General features: G+C 36.0%; 3 protein-coding genes across 3 annotated transcripts; 1 reads left to right on the top strand and 2 right to left on the bottom strand.

The window, feature by feature from the left end:
• Nucleotides 1-1,880: 1,880 nt before the first annotated feature.
• Nucleotides 1,881-5,337, bottom strand: LOC117630039 (ADP-ribosylation factor-like). The gene is made up of 7 exons (XM_034362757.1): nucleotides 5,214-5,337; nucleotides 4,376-4,532; nucleotides 4,201-4,271; nucleotides 2,878-2,997; nucleotides 2,428-2,546; nucleotides 2,227-2,308; nucleotides 1,881-2,136 (listed from the first exon to the last, which is right to left on the bottom strand). The coding sequence occupies exons 2-7, from the start codon at nucleotides 4,521-4,523 to the stop codon at nucleotides 2,131-2,133; spliced, it is 546 nt and encodes a 181-aa protein (XP_034218648.1). The 5' UTR covers nucleotides 4,524-4,532; nucleotides 5,214-5,337; the 3' UTR covers nucleotides 1,881-2,130.
• Nucleotides 5,338-6,140: 803 nt separating this feature from the next.
• LOC117632273 (WAT1-related protein At1g09380) lies at nucleotides 6,141-9,099 on the bottom strand. The gene is given in 8 exon segments (XM_034365713.1): nucleotides 6,141-6,554; nucleotides 6,665-6,723; nucleotides 6,725-6,817; nucleotides 7,023-7,181; nucleotides 7,293-7,545; nucleotides 7,635-7,751; nucleotides 7,835-7,897; nucleotides 8,858-9,099. Coding segments are annotated over 8 exon segments (1,119 nt in total). The 5' UTR covers nucleotides 9,040-9,099; the 3' UTR covers nucleotides 6,141-6,361.
• Nucleotides 9,100-9,995: 896 nt separating this feature from the next.
• On the top strand, nucleotides 9,996-13,720 carry LOC117631184 (GDSL esterase/lipase At1g09390-like). The gene is made up of 6 exons (XM_034364188.1): nucleotides 9,996-10,537; nucleotides 11,120-11,378; nucleotides 12,236-12,406; nucleotides 12,582-12,742; nucleotides 12,875-13,139; nucleotides 13,245-13,720. The coding sequence occupies exons 1-6, from the start codon at nucleotides 10,304-10,306 to the stop codon at nucleotides 13,475-13,477; spliced, it is 1,323 nt and encodes a 440-aa protein (XP_034220079.1). The 5' UTR covers nucleotides 9,996-10,303; the 3' UTR covers nucleotides 13,478-13,720.
• The last annotated feature ends 229 nt before the right edge of the window (nucleotides 13,721-13,949 follow it).

Here is a 13,949-nt window from a genome sequence, read left to right as displayed (position 1 = left end):
ACAGGAGTCACAGCCCCCATTGAACTAAAGTTCACATCAGATGGCAAGTTAGTGACATTTTCATATCGAAAATGATCATTTGGAGCTACTTTCACTGACTTGGAGATGATCGCTGGACCATGAAGTTGGCGACTAGAAAATGCTTGGGAGGAGAAAAAGGCCAAAATGAGGACAAGAGATGATGCCAAGCAGAGGGATTGGCCTTGGTTTGTGCTGAGCAGAAGAGCCATGATGATGATGAAGACGTATTTTTCAGAATGTAGAGGATATTTTCAGTGCAGTTTGGAAGTAGGATTCACTTTGTGGATTGGTACAACACATTGAAAATGGGCACGGGATTTTATACAAAAAATTGTACGGGTCAACGTGACTTTTTACGTGTATAATAACTCCCCAAGATTGATATTTTTACCGTGTGAATTTTAGATCCTCCCTTTGAGGGAGTAAATAAATTTTTTTTTTTGGAGCAAAAATCAAGGGAAATAAATGAATTGATTCAATCGATAGTCAGAGCTTGGTTTTCAGTCTTATCCATTTTACCAAGGTCACAATAAAATATTAAAATTAGCGTGTCCTTCAGTTAGGGTTTTGAATTATACGAAAAAAACTGTCTAAGTTTAATTAGCGTGTCCTTTATATTGCAAATCATATTTTTATCTGGTATTCAATTCTAGTGTGTACAATCACATATAATATATATATAGGCTTATTATCACAAAACGTCCCTAAAGTTTACGAAACTATCAGATTGTATCCTTAATGTTTTTTTTTGTCATTCGTGGTCCTCAAAGTTAGCATGTATGATCACAAATGGTCCCTGCCGTTAGGTTCTGTCAAAAACTCCATTAGTTTACTGACGTGGCATATATGTATATCACAAAACATCCTTAAGGTTCACACACCTATCACAAATGGTCCTTACGAAATTTTTTTAATTTAAAATTCATAAAATTTTTGTTTTCTTTTTAAAATTTATGAATTATAATTATTTTAAAATATATATTAAATTTTAAATACATGTGACACTATAATATTGTAGATGTGGGCTCCATATATATGCCACATCAACAAACTAATGAAGTTTTTAAAAAATAATTTAAAATTCATAAAATTTAAAAATGAAAAAAAAACTAAAAGGTTAGGGTTCATAAATGGTCCTCAAGATTAAAATCCTTCTATAAATTGTTTTTTCATTTATAAATAATTTTTAAAAGAAAACCAAAATTTTATGAATTTTAAATTTTTTAAAAAAAAAATTCGTAAGGACCATTTGTGATAAGTGTGTAAACCTCAGGGATGTTTTGTGATATATATTGTCTTTGACGAAAGAAACTAATCTAGAAGTTTGGGACGGACTTAACGCGTCGGACTCATTTATGACCATACTAACAATCCGGGACCATAAAATGGCCCCTAAAACATTAAGGATTTTAATCGATATAGTTTAAACCTCGCGTGATATTTTGTGATACGTTCTATATATATATATATATATATATATATATATATATATATATATATATATATCAATCATAACGTTTATTGACAATTCATCTTGTTGGATGTCTGTGTAAAGCGTATGAATCATATAACACGGAATTCGTAAAAAAAAAAAAAAAAATCATATAACACGGAAGTTGTCGGTTGTCTATGTAAAGCGTATGAATCATGTTACATGAAAATTCTACCCGTTCTTGTGGGATCCAATGACAGCATAAGTAAAATATTTACCGTCACTGGTTTGTTGTATTTGTGTAAATGGTTTGTTGTATTTGTGTAGTTTACGAATGTGTTATTATGTGAGACAGATGGAAGGGTCTAGCATTTTTTGTCTCATGATGAAAGATAAAAACGCCAATCATTCTAAGACGACAAAGAAATGGTAACTATTCAACATCCATCCATTGATTGGAACTCTAAACACAACAGAATGTATGGAATGGCAGGGAGACTAAAAATCTTGAATTATTTAAATCTACAGGGCCAAACGGCATCAATCACTTTGTAGTAATTATCTAAACAAAATACATTCTTAGAATAGTAACACTAAGAAATTCATAAACAGAAGATAATGGACATTCCACTTTGACACATTCAAAACAAGAGGCTGCCGAAGTTTTTGTCATCATTTTAAGCCTGCAACCAAAGTAAATACAAGCAAGCAAACATGAGTTTGGGAACCATCAAAGACATTTTTACTGCAATGAAGCAACAAGTGAGACCCACCTTGTTTGCTATATTGTTGGACAGCCAGTCAAGACCCTCATAGAGCCCTTCCCCAGAGGTGGCACATGTACTTTGGATGTACCTGAATCAATAACACAGAATGTATCAGATTTAATGAACATTTAATTGCTTTTTTCTGTGTGTGAGTCACACAGAGAGAGTAATCATAGAAATTATGAAGAGAGTATTTAAGTAAAATACCAGTGGCGTTGACGAAGAGAGTGGAGACCGAGTTTGTCAGTGATCTCAGCAGCATTCATTGCATTTGGAAGATCTTGCTTGTTAGCGAATACAAGCAGCACTGCATCCCTCAACTCATCCTACAGATTCAAGGACTGACATAATCATATACATGAAGAAAAAAATTGCTTTTAAAAGTCATGTGATGGATTTCAAATGACCTTTCATATATTTTCAACAAACTTGGTGAAGGTCTTGTACGTTTTCCATCAATATAGCATGGTTTTATCTTAAAATAAGATCCTTAACTTCTATTAAAAAAAAATAAGATCCTTAACTCTTTCTCAGAAAGAGCTTTCCCAAACAATCTTACTACACTTAGCATACAGATATATAATGTGTTTCTAATTACTATATTAAAAAATCCCTCAAGGGCCAAAAAACTAACAAAGCCTTCAAAAGTTTCAGTACCTCATTCAACATCCTATGCAGCTCATCCCTAGCCTCAACAACACGATCACGATCATTGCTATCAACCACGAAAATCAGCCCTTGTGTATTTTGGAAGTAGTGTCTCCATAAAGGTCGAATCTGGAGGGCCACACAAACATATAATGCACATGTAAGAGGGCATGATACTCACGATCAATGGTTGGTCAAAATCACTAAAGTATATAATTAAGTGCGTAGACAAGCACACATATAGACCAGTTGCAAAAAAAATGATATGCACAATTGAATAAACAACAAGTGCAAGACAGCAGATTTAACATTTGCTTAAAGAATAGAAAATGTATGCCAAAGCATGGAAAGCATTTCCAATATATGAAGGAAAAACTTTACATAAAAATAAAAAAAAAAGTTGGCACAAGTAAATGTAGCTTATGATTATGTTATGTGCTGATGGAGAACAACTAATCAGCACAAGACCGTCAATAAGCACAAGCAAGAAGAAGATCAAACATATAATTAAATCATTAAAGTATAGAAGATGTCAGCAACAACAAGGATAGCATTTCCCTATATGATAAGGAAAAGCTAAAAAGACAAGTTGGCACAAGTAAATGTAGCTTATGATTATGTTATGTGATGATGGAGAACAACTAATCAGCACAAGACCGTCATTAAGCACATAAATCCATAGAATGGATAACCATGGTAGAAGTATCTCATACTGCCATCCTAGTACCAAAACATCTAATTAATGATTATGTTATGTGATGATGGAGAACAACTAATCCACACAAGACCGTCATTAAGCACATAAATCCATAGAATGGATAACCATGGTAGAAGTATCTCATACTGCCATCCTAGTACCAAAACATCTAATTAGCATAAGACCCTCTGCAAGAAAAAAAAAATACCAACAACTACATCTACACAACTCAGTTTGCCTAAAGGCAATGTGAAATTTTCGCCAGAGTGGGGATAGCTTTTCCTCACATTTATTGAGGAAAAACTTGAAAGACAAGGTGGCAACAATACATGTAGCTTATGAATTTGTTGTGTGCTAATGGAGCAATATCTAATCAGCACAAGACCGTCCATAAGCACTTAGGAAAAAAAACAAACACAAATATTTACAAAACAACACATATGCGTATAAATTATAAATAACCATTATCACTTGCATATTTAACAACATCCATCAAAGAAAATATCATTCGGAGACTTATGTTTGATCTACAAGTGTATCCATATAATGCTAAAGGAGATATGTAAGACATTCAAAAATGTGCAAATCTTTTACACCATATAAAATTTAGATAGCTTGTTAATGATTCCACAAACCTTGTCTTGGCCTCCAACATCCCAAACCGTAAAGCTAATGTTTTTATATTCCACAGTTTCAACATTGAATCCTGATACAATTGCAAACAGATGTAACTTGTTAAAACCTAAAAATGGTACGCTACTCACGTTAAATAAAAATATTACAACATGATAATAATTTTGCAAATGATACCAATTGTTGGAATGGTGGTCACGATCTCTCCGAGCTTAAGCTTGTATAATATGGTAGTTTTACCAGCAGCATCGAGACCGACCATAAGAATTCGCATTTCTTTTTTAGCAAAAAGACGACTGAACAACTTGGTGAAAGATAACCCCATTTTGAAAAGCTGAATTCAGAATTCAATAGTCAGATACAAGTTCATCTATGATTAAGTCATAAACACTCAACTTGGATATTCAACTTATAGTGCATGGACGAAATCTAATGAAAATAATGATAAGATTTTGAAGGAAAAAAAAATTTACTAACATGCAGAATTGGACATTCATATGACTAAAGATCTGAACTTTCATCAAAATCCAAATATATCAAAAACAAATAGACACAGAAATCCTTTGCGTTGGATATGGGCATGTTTTTCAGATCATGTGACCAAAATCCTTTCTTTTTCTTTTTATATGGGCTTATTGGCTTTCCATCAAATACTTTAATACAAATTTCTCTGTTCGAACAAATAGCAGTCAGAACAACCAAACAAGCACGACAATAATAGATCTAAAACCAAATGTAAAAGCTACCCATCAAATTCAAAATAAAAACAAAGTCTTGACCTGAAATTTCACAAAAGCAAGTGAAATCCAAATAGCAGATTCACATCAAAACCCAAAAACAGATCTTGATTGAAAAAAGAGAAAACGCAGACTAATCATAAGCCAAAATAACGCTAACCCCTTACTTCTAAACCAAAAGTACACTAACCTATAAACCAAATTTAATATGCCTACTAATCTACATGAAAACGTATAGACAAATGTTATTAGAGAGAGAGAGAGAGAGAAAGACGGACCTTCGAGGGGGCGGATCTGAGACGCTGCCCTAGAGAGAGAAGAGGTACGATGAGAAATGGGCTCCAGGGTTGGGAGACTATTTGGGCATTTAAATATGTGGGAGATAACGATCTTTCTAACGACGTTTGGGGGCCGTGAAGGATTTGAGCAACGTTATTCAGACGTGAGGTGCCGTTAGGGTTCGAGTGAAATATAGTTATATTGTGTGACAAGGTGTAGAGTTGGGGGTGTGTATGCTCCAATGTGGTCCAATAGTTTATCTAATTGTTGATTTGCCTCTAAAAAAGCCTATTATACGGAATAAGTACGTTTTTAATGCTTCTCTTAAAGAAGGAAGGGTGGAAATGAGGTGAGTTTTACTAGTTTGTACGTACAATCACTAGTTTGTAAAATATAGGGTTTAGGTAGCTTTAAAAGATTAATTACACACATTATGTGGTAAACTTCACCGATTTGTACGTACATATAATTGATTTGTAAAATATATCAAATACGTCATTTATAATGTACCTAGCTTGTTTATAAGAAATTTACAAGATTCGTGGTACAATTTGCCTAACTCTAATAAGAAATTTGCGAGACACATAACAAGCTTGAGAGATATTGTTATGTAGTAAGTTTTTGCGCAGGGTTTAAGCATGAGGTCTATTTCTACTTGGCAGATTGCAAAATTATTTAACCATTATATGTATTCAATTCTGATATTTGTGTCTCATCTTCCATGCATTAGGCATTAGCTATGGCACTTGGTTTGAGTTTGAAAGAGAACATATGGCTACTAATGCGCATTTGGTAAATGACAAATATGTATGGCAATTGGGAGGCAGGGGATTGCGGATGATGATAAATCAAAACTGAACCATGAGAGAACAAAACAAAAGAAGTAAAAGAAAGCAACTTCCCATTACAAAATCACAGTACAGTTGGATAAACACAAATATGACATGAAATTTGGAGTCATTTTTGCTAGAAGAAACTTCCAAATGCAGCTCAAAAGAAAGCAACAACTGGTCCTTGTTGGCCAATCTAATATTACATTTATCTGGGAGGTTCATGAAGTGACCTCAGATAGAAAATGAAATGGCAGCATAGATTCAATGCAACAGGGGAAGTTTGCCTTTGCTGCTGTTCTGTTTGACCCTCTGTATCATCCCATAACGTCACTGTCGCTTTTCGAGTGCACTTGCAGCTGCAGTTCCAAGTCGTTTCTCTCATACTCCTTGCCATGATCTGCCTTTGTTGTGTCTGTTTCTTTTGTTGGCTTCTCAACCTCCGTCTCCTTGTTTTTCCCCCACAGAACAAGATAGAGCCCGCAAACGATCAAAATCGACCCTATGGCACTAAGTCAAGCACAATATGAACCAACAGATTAATTAGCAGAATCAAAGCAGGTGTTTATTAAACATAATTAAGTAAAGAACTTGGAGATGAGTAAACTGTATATACGTACGTTCCAAGGTATAATTTCTCCTCAAGCAGAGCCCAACTTGAAATGGCCACAATAATGANGGAGCAAGGGGCTGAACACCGACACGTAAAGAGGGCCTTTTCTCTGAATACTCCAGGAAGAGAGGAAGAAAGCTAGTGCAGAACCCAAAATTCCCTGAGATTAGCATCATGATCATGATTTAGTATGAAACTAATTAAAAGCTTAATAATTCATGATTAAGTTTATTATGTTAGGACAAACTAGGCATGCAAGCTAATCAGATACATACAAACTAGTCATAATCATACATTCAACCCTCTGTTTAGTAAGAAAATTCTAGTTAAAATGCTGTTAATTAAGCCAAGTGAAGAGCACATACACAATAGAGGGCTGAAATAAGCCGCATGGGATTTTTCAATGACCAAGCAGAAACTTTGTGATCAGCAATCACAGCAATGATCCCACACTCAAAGCTGGCCATCAAACACATCAATGTGGTGCTTGTATAAGGAGCTGGAAAATTCTCCCCCACTTTCGCCTGAAATTAAAAATCAAGAGAAAATAAATAAAATTATTGTGACAATATTATTCTGCATGCACAACAAAACTTTGAACAGTAAAATGGGTAAGGATCAGTACTTTAACTTACTTGGATTATGAACCAGAATGCCCAACCTAAGGTGCTTATGATTACACAAAGGGGGCCCACAAAGGAACTTCCATTGGAGCTGGAATTTGCCTGCTCTCCCATTCTCTGAGCATATGCCCAGTGAATTTTGGACTCACCTAAGCCAATGATGTGTCCATGGTAAAATGAAAGCAGCATGGCTCCAGAGACACACACAACTGTTCCCATCACCTTGGACAATCCTGGTTTGCTCTTTATTTTTGCAGATTCTTGTCTGCATAATTAAACACATAATTAAGTTCATCAAACAATCCTAACACAATTAATTGATTAATTAACATGTTGATTAGCACAACACATTACCTGAAAATGAGTGCAAGGATAAACGTCATTGCTGGAAGTGTATTGGTCAATGCGCATGCAATGGTTGGGGTCGAAGTCTTCAAACCAACAAAATAGAAAACCTGATTTGCAGTTGCCCTGCATTTTGAATTCATCTTGCTGCTTAGCAACATTGATACACTTAATTAAGAACTTAATTAGAAGTTAATCAAAACACTTACCCAGTTAAAGAGCATAGAAAAGTCTGGAAAAGAATAGGCATTGTGATCCTGGGTCTTGTTTTCCTATCAGAAAAAAAAAAACATCTTATAAACTTGAAATAGATTTTTTTTTTCTTTGGACCTAGCTATGGCCTAGAGCTAAGCAAAGAAGAAGGAAAAGACAAATGGAGAAAGATGACATGGCAACCATGCAAAGCTGGTGGGGCTTTGACTTATGCCACCCGTCAAACCACTAGGCGGCACGTTAAATTAAGCTTAAATACAGACAGACTGATAAAAAGTTGGACACAATTATCATGCATGGCCTTCTGCGTTTATCGCGTGCTTCAATGCCAAAACAGATCTCATTCAATTCTGTATCAGAGTTTTTTGCGTCTCCGGATTTTCCAAGAACAACTTCAAATTAATTGCACACTTTCAGCCTTAAAAAACTCTTAAAACCACTTCAACTTTTCGAAGAAGGAAGGAAAAACAAGAGGCTCAAATCAATAAACAGTTTCTATTTGATCAAAATAATAATCTGAACCAAAAAAAGAGGACAGAGAAACAAACATTTTGTTCTCTGTTCTTTTCTAGATCTTCTTGTTTTTTTGTTTTTGTATTTGATGAGATAGGGGGATAAACCCTAAAAAGAAACAACAACTAACTAGTACAGATCAAGCGAGGCCTAACAACTCCTAAAAAATCATCCTCCAAAAAAAAGCTAACCCAAACTTCTTGTTTCTTTTTCCAGTGACCAACAAAACCGAAATTAAACAATTACTTGTTTATACTATCAAAACTCACTTTCTGTATAAAATAACAAGAAACAAACAGGGAAAGCTTGTTTATACATTGAAAATCTTGAAACTCATTTGACTCAAATAAACTAAGCAAGTCAGAGAGACAAAAATCCATGAAACTTGACACATGCATAGCAAACCTAGCAAGCTAATGTGACTGGATGATATAATAAAACTCAAATATATGAGGATTTTGCGACATGCATGGACCGAAACGAGGAGATAGGGATGTGATTTTTACCATTCCATCCAATAAGCAAAGGGGGCAATGGAAAGGGTGGCGAAAACTTGGCGATAAGCAACAAGAACAAGAGGGTTCATGTCAGATTCGATAGCAAGCTTTGAAATGATGTTCATTCCTGCATAGCTCATTTGGACAAGCACCATGGCCAAGAATGGCAAGTAATCACCATAGCCAGCCATTGATATTTTGTTTTTTCTGTTTTCTGATCTCAAGTTCTAATTTGTACTATATATACACGAAATGCAAGTGGAGAGAGAGAGAGAGAGAGAGAGAGATTTCAGAGAATGAGAAATGTGCAGGGCATATGTATTGAGCTAGCTATAGCTAGCTGGGAAAATAAGCAAAACAGAAAGTAGAAGAGAGTTTTGCGTGGAAATAAGAGAAAGAAGCCGTTGAAGATTGATTTCTTGTAACACTTGGGCTTATGCATGGCTACATGGTCTAAATGAGGTTGCCACTACCACATAAAGACGCTTTCAGTTTTTGTCTTTTAAGCAATTATTAGGTAAACGTCAGCCAAGCTGATGAGGTTGGTAGTAGGCGTAGCCAATTGAAAGTAACGCATTAATCTTTTCTGATGCAAACAATTTCATTCACCTTTACACCAGGAAGTCCTTGAAATATTGTGTTGGATATTCTCTCTTTCTCAATATCGTTTATATATCATTTCATCTCATCATCGAGACTCATATTTAAAAAGAACTCTCTTCTTAATATTTGATGTACGAATGCTTGGGTTTAATTAGTACCTTTGGATCTATCACCAAATATGAAAATCACATAAAAAAAAGTTATCAATGAATTCACATTGTACAATCAACCGCAAAGAGTGTATGTATTGAATTTACTTTAAAAGGGAAACCTGAATATATATGGATCTACCAACTTCCAAATACGATACTAGCTTTAGCTATAAGTGTACACGTTAATTTCCAATCATATTTACGTCCTCATCACTCACTATATAATATAAGAGTCCTCGCCAATTTAACATGAATCTCACATAATGGTTCCAAGCGTAAGAGATCACTTATTAATTCTTTACAAAGAAGTATAGAACCATAATTGTGCTAATGTTATCTCTCCTAATGCAAGTTAGCATTGAAGACGAAACTTTCCTTTTATTTCATTTCATGGGAAAGGAGATTCAAACTTAAAACAAAACTTGCTGAATAGTTGCGAGATGTGACAGGATCGGACAATCAATCCAACTATCCTGAATGAATTTGGGCGTCAGCCTTAATGAGAAATATCTTGGGCTCATATATGAGTTAGGTTCATAAAAATGCATGGGCCATAACTCAAACAGGCACAATATTGACCTTCAGTAAGGGAGGTGGTGCTAAAATTGCGGAGGTTTGATAATTGATTTTAGCGGCTTAGATTTGAAATAGTATCCAACATCCGCTTCATCACTGTGTTGACCCGGTGTGACTCGTAACAATGTACAAAGATATGAAAGGTTCAGGCATAACAAAGGGAGAAGATGAGGAGGAAGACGCTGAATCTTTGCTTGAGAATGGAAGAATTCAGAGGAAAGATAAAGGAGTTGTTGGGGAGGGCACTTTTGGATGTCCTCCTCGTCCTTTTAATCTAGCATTGCATCATCAACAAATCCCAGACAAAAATGCAGCTGCTGCAAACCATGGAAAAATTGCACCTGATGATGAGAAAAAGGTACCCTCATTTTTCTCTTCACTAAATTTTGAATTGACCATGGGATTCATTTAACTGTATAAATCATTTTGAATGCTTCACCAAATTCTTTCAATTTTATAAATAAATAATAAATAAATTTCTTGTAATGTTAAAATTTTATTTAGGGGAGAGAGGATATTTTGAACAATGTGTTATGTTATGTGTGTGATGTATAAATTTTTATTTTATTTTTATTCTTGATGTACTTGGAGAGCAAATGCAGGTGTCGGTGGTTGTAGAAAAAAAAAAAGGACTAGTTTAAGAGAAAAACTTGTATAACACGGACGTAATATGCAAGTTGTTCTCGTAATTTAAATTATAAGTTTGATTTTTCGTCCCCTTAATATCGCTCGTAGAGAAAAACTTTAAAATTTTTTTTAAAAAACAATGATTTAATCTTTCGTGTCAGAACAAAAAAAAAAAAAGAAAAAAAAATTTCCACGTCTGAAAATTGGAAGTACAGCTTTGAAAAGATGTGGGCTTCTTGTCCACTTTCAAGTCTCGAGTCACAGTGTGAAGCGAAGTGAATAGAGTTGGATAAAAATGGTGTATGTGCTGCAGGGGCTGGGTTGGGCTCAGTCGGTGGGTCTGATTCTGACACTCTCTGGAGGGGTGCTTCTGATCATTCTCTCAGCCTCAGTCGATGGCCATCTTGGTCCAACAAGGCCCGTCCACATCTTCAACTTCGGCGACTCCAACTCGGACACGGGTGGACTCGTCGCTGGACTCGGCTACTTCGTCAATCCCCCCAACGGACGTACCTTCTTCCGTAGATCAACCGGCCGCCTCTCCGACGGACGCCTCGTCATCGACCTCCTCTGTAAGTGGACCCCTCCCTTTATACTTGTTAGGATCATAGGATTAGGAACCGTACGTCGATGGAATCGATCTGGTGAGTCTGGTTTTGTTGTTGGGGTTGGGGAGGGGGGGCGTAGTTGGCTGGCTCTGTGTCGGCAGTTTGGAGGGTGTGTGTTTTGGAGCTTGGAGTTTACTGTTGTTATGCGAGGAAACGACGTCGTGGAGTCAAAACAAATTACATTACATGACGACACGACGTCGTTTGACCCGAAATAAGTTGCATTATGTGATGACACGACGTCATCAACGTAAAAGTCTTGATGTTTAAAGTAATATTCTTTTAACTACGTTGGTTAGTTCTTCTGCACGTGCAATTAGATATGCAGTGAAAATTTGATTGATTCTATTCGATCCAAACTTTGGGAAGCTGCACGATATAATCACCTTATTAAAAATGTTAGCAATGTGAATATAGTTTGACTTATTTCAGAATATGTGTAGTGAATTTGAATTAGGTGCAGCAAGTCATGTAAGTATGCTGCCATGGATATGGGGTCAAAAGGACTTCAGTCAATATTTAATCTTTCACCAGTGATCAATCTAATTTGGATCTTGTCCAAGGATTAAATTCTAGTTTTCAATGAGATCTGATTAATCTAATATGGAGTAAGTTTTTAAGTTTTTTCTGCCAGACAATCTGTCGATACGGGTATGGGCTCGTATCTTTTGTGATTTTAATATGTCTCACAGCATGTGAATATGCAGTTTAATAAACTGAATACTACAGACACAGCCTAGTCACCCTTGTGGTCTTATGACAGAGTGAGAGGAGCATGTATTAAAAAATGGAAACTAAGATAATGTTGTTTTCTTGTGCAGGCCAGAGTCTGAATGTGAGTCTTTTGAGCCCATACCTAGACTCTTTGGCAGGGTCCAGGTTCTCAAACGGGGCAAACTTTGCCATTGTCGGGTCCTCTACCCTCCCGAAGCGTGTCCCTTTTTCTTTGAATATTCAAGTCATGCAGTTCATCCACTTCAAGGCTACTGCAGGTATATTTGGAATTTGAATTTCCTTGCTGCTTTGACTGGATTTGCTTTATTTGGCTGATTACACACTGCTGAATGTGAACATAGATATTGAGCTTGTGAAAATATTCTTGTGTTGTGAAGATGTTGTTCTTCTGAAAACCAGCTGATTGAATGATACTGCTCAATGTATGTTTAGGTTCAAAACATTTGATAAATGATGACGGTTTCCAGAAAGCACTGTACATGATCGATATCGGACAAAATGACCTTGCCGATTCATTCACTAAAAACCTTTCATACGCTCAAGTAACAAAGAGAATTCCTTCAGTTATTGCAGAAATCAAGAGTGCGGTTAAGGTGAGTTCAGCGTCTATACAAACGATCATAAAAAGGGCAGGCAGAGTAAAGAAATTATGACAGAAATCCTTAGCTAAATTGATTTGTTATCACTTTATATCAATGCTGAAATTTCTACTGCATCAATTGTAGGCTTTATATGATCAAGGTGGAAGGAACTTTTGGATACACAACACTGGGCCGTTGGGTTGTCTCCCTCAAAAACTTTCATTAGTTGAGAATAAGGATTTGGATCCATATGGATGTCTTTCGAGTTACAATGCAGCTGCAAGATTGTTCAATGAAGCATTGCGCCATTTGTGCAATGGGATGAGATCTGAATTGAAGGATGCTGTGATAGTTTATGTAGATATATATGCCATCAAGTATGATCTCATTGCCAACTCCACCAAATACGGTAAGCCTAAGCCTACTTATGCTAATGCAAGCGAGTAGTTTGCTGGTTATTAAGTTCAACCTAGTTTAGGGCAGTACAACTAATTTTGAATGTGTTACAATGTAGGTTTCTCTAGGCCGCTAATGGCATGTTGTGGCAACGGAGGTCCTCCGTACAACTACAATGTCGGGCTGACCTGTGGTCATCCTGGCTCCCAGGTTTGCGACGAAGGATCTCTATTTGTGAACTGGGATGGAATTCATTACACAGAAGCCGCAAACACCATCGTGGCCTCAAAGATACTTTCGATGAATTTTTCCACACCACGCATTCCATTTGATTTCTTTTGTTGCAGTTAGTAAGGGTTAGAAAATCAGTAGCACTGCATGCTCAAGGCTTGAAATTGTAGCGGTTTACTTCCACTTCTCCTTATACTGGAATGTCCAAATAACAAATTACAGTTTTAGGAAGTGTATCATGTTGTTGTAAAACATTCTCTTAAGCCTCAATTTTGTATCCCTTGTTATTTTGGACTAGGCATGTGAATCTTTCGTTAGTGTGTTTGGGCCTTTCAAATAGTAAAACAAGAAACTCTGAAATAACATATTTTTCTAGACGATCGTCTTAAAAAAAGAAGAAAAAGAAGAGTCAAAGTTAGTGTTTTCTTTTCACTTCAATTGTCTTTTCATGAAGGGCAAATTAGTCTTTTTGGTAATAAAAATTTAGGGATGAGCCTTTGAATTTGAGCCCAACGGACCCTCATTTATTTCTCGCTTACTCCACTCTTCTTCCCTCCATTACGGAGATACACAAATTCATCTTTGAGGACAT

This window comes from Prunus dulcis, chromosome 6 (genome assembly GCF_902201215.1).
Source record: "Prunus dulcis chromosome 6, ALMONDv2, whole genome shotgun sequence".
Classification (NCBI taxonomy): domain Eukaryota; kingdom Viridiplantae; phylum Streptophyta; class Magnoliopsida; order Rosales; family Rosaceae; genus Prunus; species Prunus dulcis.
This window is presented reverse-complemented; position numbering and strand designations above follow the sequence as displayed.